Source organism: Camelina sativa, chromosome 10, assembly GCF_000633955.1.
Source record: "Camelina sativa cultivar DH55 chromosome 10, Cs, whole genome shotgun sequence".
NCBI classification, from domain to species: Eukaryota; Viridiplantae; Streptophyta; class Magnoliopsida; order Brassicales; family Brassicaceae; genus Camelina; species Camelina sativa.
This window is the reverse complement of record NC_025694.1, coordinates 8618684-8625216: the sequence shown is the minus strand read 5'-3', so window position 1 is coordinate 8625216 and position 6533 is coordinate 8618684. Positions and strand designations below refer to the sequence as shown.

The 6533-nt window shown below is 36.4% G+C and overlaps 1 protein-coding gene across 1 annotated transcript; it reads right to left on the bottom strand.

The window, feature by feature from the left end:
* LOC104717995 (glutamate--cysteine ligase, chloroplastic) lies at positions 2077-6179 on the bottom strand. The gene is made up of 16 exons (XM_010435641.2): positions 5956-6179; positions 5237-5590; positions 4915-5065; positions 4637-4744; positions 4463-4555; positions 4206-4289; positions 4021-4089; positions 3859-3929; positions 3710-3778; positions 3422-3515; positions 3207-3296; positions 3039-3119; positions 2850-2942; positions 2684-2764; positions 2502-2571; positions 2077-2409 (listed from the first exon to the last, which is right to left on the bottom strand). Exons 2-16 carry the CDS (start codon positions 5581-5583, stop codon positions 2321-2323), a joined length of 1590 nt encoding a protein of 529 aa, XP_010433943.1. The 5' UTR covers positions 5584-5590; positions 5956-6179; the 3' UTR covers positions 2077-2320.

Below are 6533 nucleotides of genomic sequence, written 5' to 3'. Positions count from 1 at the left end.
GGGGGGGGGGGGGGGGGGGGGTGAGCTGCGATGTTGTTTGTACATGGTGTGGGATGGAGGAGGAGGATATCAATCATGCCATATTTTTGTGTCCCCCGGCCCGACAGGTCCGGGCGTTAGCCCATGTACCAGTAGGGCCACATCTTTTCCCGACGGGTTCTGTGTACGCTAATGTCGATCATTTTCTAGACCCTAAAGGTCCGGGTTCACAGGTTTCCATTTTTCCCTGGCTGATGTGGTATATTTGGAAGGCTTGGAATGCTCGTGTTTTCGAGAACCTTCCTGAACGCCCGGATGAGGTCGTTTGGGTGGCGGAAGGCGAGGCATTGACTTGGTAGAAGGCTCAGGCGGAGGTCGAAGGGGAAGAGATTCCCTCAATCCCTATGCGTCCATCGTCCGGGCCTCGCACGGGCTCATCGCTGCCCACAGCTTTCACGGGATATAGATGTTATGTTGACGGTTCTTGGAAGGCGAATGATGTTTTTGCAGGTGCAGGATGGTACTATATCTCATCGCAATAATTTGGTTTGGAAGGCGAATGATGTTTTGGCAGGTGCAGGATGGTGATGTATCTTTGTCTCATATTAGATAAGTGTTTTTTTTTAATATAAGAAGTAGCGGTGGATTTCTAAATTATATATTGCATATATTTTGAAATGAAAAAAAAACATCAGTTAGACAATCTGTAATATTGTGACAACAACCAAAAAGATGATTAGGAAAACTATTCCTCTAAAATTGAGTGGAGTTGATATGTAGCGACAAGAACAAAAGAACATATATAAATGAAGAGCTAAGAAGATGAAGAAGAGTCACCTGACTAGCTGAACTGAAGTTGTCTAATTTAGGAATGAAAAAGAGGAGGAGCTAGAGAGCACAAAGGTATGCAAAGTTAGTTAACTATTGGAGGTTTTGTTGTACCTGTGTTCTGTGCACTAAAAAAAATTAAAAAAAAATTAAAAACAAAAAAATAAAATAATAATAATAATAATAATAATAATAATAATAATAATAATAATAATAATAATAATAATAATAATAATAATAATAATAATAATAATAATAATAATAATAATAATAATAATAATAATAATAATAATAATAATAATAATAATAATAATAATAATAATAATAATAATAATAATAATAATAATAATAATACAAGCCTGCACATGCCACATATGTATACTGACCTGTATATACACATATTGCTCTGTGTCGAGATAATGTTGATAACCTTTCTGATAATTTTACCCACATAGAAGTGAAGTAAGTGAATGAGGCGAGGAATGTGGTATATTCATTAGGCCCTCTCTGTTGGGATGACAAGACAAAAGGACGACAAAAAATAGATTGGCAAATTGTTTTTTTAGTGTTTATGAAAGTTATCACATTAACACCACTATATTTGATATGAGACTGTTTATAAACACAAACAAAAAATATTTTGTTTGAGATATTTTATTTAGTAATATAAGTAAATTATTGTTTATTAACCATAGAAGTTGAGATGGTAGGTGATGATAAATGCCTCATTTCAAAAATTACAAGGAAATCACAGATCAAAAAGCTTATATTAAACACTTAAATTGAAGATTTATTGGAAAAATAATTTAATTAGTATGATGTAATTTTTCTCAGCTATTATTAGTTTATCTAGTATTTTTTCGGGTTGGCACGATAATAATTTTATATTAAAATTTTTCTAACAGTTCAGTTATATAAAATACTTAATGTTTACTATTAGATTATTAAAAGCTACAAAAAAATCTTAAATTTAATGTGAAAAATAAGAGACAACGAAACATTAAATTTAATGTGATTGTAACACAAATTTGGTGTTGTCGTTCGAGCAATTATTTGCTACTAAGAATTAATTATTGCTTCTCACTCTCGTAGGGTCTACTTTATTATATGTCGGTACCTTCGTGTCAGTCACTATCTTCGAGACTGTCCCCATTGCAATCAATCACGTTTTATGTACGCCGAGTCTGGTAGATTCAACATCTCTACGTGTTAGGAGCCCTAGGGGTTAGGAGTGACAAGGAAGAACTCGCACATGTGAACAAATTTGTAACAAGATAAAACGGGTCATTTTTATTCAAAGATGCCAACACACTTCCAAAACGATTTCCAAAACCGAAATCGTTGAGTCATAACTTTCTTTCAAGGCTTCGAAATTTCTAAAACAAACAAAATCAGTTATAAAATCCGATTTTACAACCAAAGAAGAACCTTATTCCTGAGACTTGAGTTCTTCAGATACCATAAACACACACCCAAAGGCTTCTTAAGACACCATTTTGTTCACGCCCCATTCTTAGTACAGCAGTTCCTCGAACACGGGATCTACGCTTTGCCCCCACTCTCCATTGTACATCTCCAAGAGCTTCTCCGCTGGCGTCACTCCTGTCATTTTCGAAACCAAATTTTCTCACCACCAAGTTAACGAACAAAATGTCGATGCGCGATTCAATTATACATTGGGAAACTTCATTTACCTGTTCTGACCACTTCAGTGACTGCGTTCAAGAAACCGACTTCCTTGTAGCCTCTGCGCTCCAAACCATCCTAAGGGAGAAGAAAAAAAGGGAAGAAGCCCAATATATTTACAGTTAGGAACTGGACCAGACCGGGTAGAAATCTGGCTAGAAGATTCTTAAGACAGTGCACAAGAACACACCTGTGCGTGTTTCAGGACATCTTCAGCAACATGCTTTAACAAACCATCTCTAAATGGCGTCTTTAAGCCAGTTACTGGAACCTGTTGGAAATCGAGTAGTGCTATAAACAGGTTGTTTTCTAACTATGGAATAAGAAAATGTATGTGTAGTGTGTCTCGTACTTACTTTGTTCCTCAGCATCTCTCTTTCTGCTGGAGTCCAGTCAGCTGTCAGATCAAGAATAGCTTGGAGACTTTCCTCATCATATAATAAACCCACCTGACATTGTGGATAAAATAAAAACAAAAGTTGATATTTCGTTCAATGAAACGACTTCATGCATTAAGCAATATATATAGGAATAGCTGTAATTACCCAGAAAGCTGGTAAGGCACACAGCCTCCTCCAGGGACCTCCATCAGCACCTCTCATCTCCAAGTATCTCTTCAACCGAACCTATTAATGATGGAACGTTGTCAGAGTTCAACATCAAAAAGGTAACGTAGTCAGGCTAATAATGGACTCTTGAGGCAGATGATAAACCTCTGGGAATATTGTTGTTAGGTGATTTTCCCAATCATTGTATGAAGGCAGTTCACCAGGGAGACAGGGAAGTTTTCCTGCCAAGAATTGCTGCAGCATGAAGAAAATGATGAGATTATTAATGGCTCAATTAGATCCCATGGATTTCATTTGGTCATTTCCTTCCTGTAAAGAGTTTATAGAATCTAACAGAAAAGATGAAGGTAGATTTCTACCCGAAATGTCATTCCAGTACAGTCGACGTATTTCTTGTTTCGGTAGGCAAAGTACATAGGGACATCGAGTGCGTAATCAACATACTGCTCAAACCTATAACAGTGAGAGTAGTACAATCAAGTTTAGCCACACTGTTGCATGAGAAAGATAAAGATCCAAAGCATCTTCATGTCTTGAACACATACATACGTAAGAATAACACATATATTTCTGAATAGCTCATCAATAATACCAACTAAACTATGTAATGTAATTGTCGTTCATGTAAAAAATAATTTCATACTCACCCGAAAGAGTCATCAAAAACAAACGGTAGCATTCCTGTGCGGTCCTTGTCCGTGTCCGTCCATATTTGGCTATCAAAAGGACCAGAGTTATAACGTGGGAGGAAGCAATAATAAATATATTGGGGATAATAACCACTGGATCTGGATACCTTCTCATGCTGAGAAACCCATTTGGCTTTCCTTCTGTAAAAGGGGAATTTGCAAATAGAGCCGTTGCTATCTGTTGAATTTGGATAATATTCAGGCAATGGTCAGTCATACTGGTTAATAAAAAGTTTCTGCTTATGCCAGAAAGAGCTCGAGCTTCTCACAGGTTGCATTGCAAGACCAGCACGAAACTTCCTGATCATATCAGCTTCTGAGCTGAAATCCAGATTAACCTGTCAAGATTGCATGTGATTCAGTTTCTATAAGTTTTAACACAAAATTAAAGAGAGCTGAAAGTTTAGTTTAAGGAAATTATGAAGAGGCACTAAGTCAAAAGTATTCATCTAACCTGAACAGTACAGGTTCGGAGCATCATATCAAGTCCAAGGGTACCAACTTTCGGCATGTAGTTTCTCATAATGTCGTATCTTCCCTGCACAGAACATATTTTGTCAAATCTTACTTCCAGACTTGCCATAGCAAAATATTACACATAAAAAAAAAAGAACCGAACACTGGCCATGTAGAGAACCATGTAATCTTATCTGAAGATGAAACAAAATGTATGAACTTTCTTCAATCGTAAAAATAGAGAAAGGCTCATACCTTTGGCATGATGGGTATATCCTCTCGACGCCATTTAGGCTGGAAGCCGATTCCTAAGAAACCAATTCCCATTTCCTCAGCAACAGCTTTTACCTGTTGACATCCATAGAGAGTTGGTTATATGTCACGTTTTAGGGTAAGAGTATTGGCAATAATTAGTATCAATTAGTATACCTGATAAAGATGTGAATTGACTTCAGCACAAGTTTGGTGCAAAGTCTCAAGAGGTGCACCACTAAGCTCGAATTGACCACCAGGTTCCAGTGAAATGCTTTGCTTTCCCTGATCAACAAAATGGCAGAAAAAATATCTACAGCAAACCAAAAAGGGAAAAAGTGACCTTATAATATATAGCATCATTGTGTCGTATATCAAGCTAACATGTTCTACAGAGTGGAAATGTATTTAAATAATAAAACGGCTCAAAAGATGAAACACAGGGGAATGTTGACCTGCTTGAGACCAATGATCTTGTCCTCTTCCATTACTTTTTCCCATTCAAATCTTTCAGCAATACCATTGAGCAGCTCGGCTATTTGATCATACTTCATAGGGCGCAAAGTATTGACCTCAAAACCAAACTTCTCATGTTCTGTACCTATTCTGCAAACTCAGAATGTTAAGTTAGTTAGCACAAAAGGGACATTTCTCCAATAGAAAAAAAAAAAAATCTGGATATGTTTAAAACAATACCAACGCCACAGAAGAGCACAAACTAAGAGCTATGTCACAATAACTAACACTCTAACAGAGCAAACAAGGATCAAACTATACCTATATTTGTCCTTAGTTTTGCATCCAGAGGCAAGATAAGCAATGAGATCCTCTCTAGTCAGCGGCTCAGTTGCAACTACAGCCTCTTCAGTAGGAGGGCTAGCCGCAACAATCAGTTGATGCCCTCTCTTGCTCCTCTTAACAGAAAGATCCGAACGGAGCAGCATTGATTTGGTAGTAGTTAGACTCCTAGTCCCAGTATAGGATCCGAAAAACCCTTCTTTCATCCTCAACACATCCAAATTTCTCACAGTACCACCACCATAAACTGCTTTAGTTCCATTCTTTGAGTATAGAGGTCCAGTTGGCACAGTGTATGAACCTCCTCCTTGAGACAAGAGCGCCATGGTTCCCCTACAACAATCAGAAGCCACAAAGATATCAGAAACATCCGCATTTTTCCCAGTTCCAATAAAATATGATTCGAAATCAGCAGCTTCCTCCACTCAATCAAACTATCACTCAAGTATAAATCACCCAAGAACACTCCATCAATCATATATATAGATCACCGAAACAAAAAAGAGAACCAAATCATCAAAAAAAAAAAAAAAATCAGCACAAATTCGAAATCAAAATCATGCAAATAACGAAAGAATCTGAAAATCATGGGACAAATCAATCACGAACCAAGAAAATTCTGGGAAAAAGAAAAAAAAGGTAGAGAAAGCTAAAAAAGGGAAAAAGAAGATAAGGCTATTGAAGAAGAAGAATCACACCTGAAATCGTGAAACCTAAATTGGCGATAGAGAGCGTATAAAACAGAGAAGAGAAGAAAGCTTTTTTTTTGTTTGTTTGTTTCAGCGAATACGCATCGGCGTCTCCATTTTTATATCCAAAACCAAGAAAACGAAATGAGGAAGGAGATTTTGATGATGATTGAATGCAAAATTTGCAATTTGCAAACAAACAAAAATAAAAAGGGAACAGTGAGAACATGAGCCGATCAGTGGAGCTGAGTTGAGCTGTCTTTTTTTAAATAATTGAACATAGTGATTCTTTCCTATTTTTGCCTCTTACTTTTCCATTATTCACAAAATTTACCCATTAGTTTTATAAAATTCTATTATAATACTAAACGAGGTTTTAACTTTATAGTATAATGATATTTCTATTCTTTTTATATACTATAAACTCTTTTACGATAATTAGTTAAGAGATAAATTAATGAAAAAGTGTGTCACTAAGTCACTAACCACAATGAACTCGAAATTAATTTTATCCGACACCTATAACCATAATATATGGGAAATTATATGAAACAGTATCATATCTGATTGTGTCGACATAATATCTT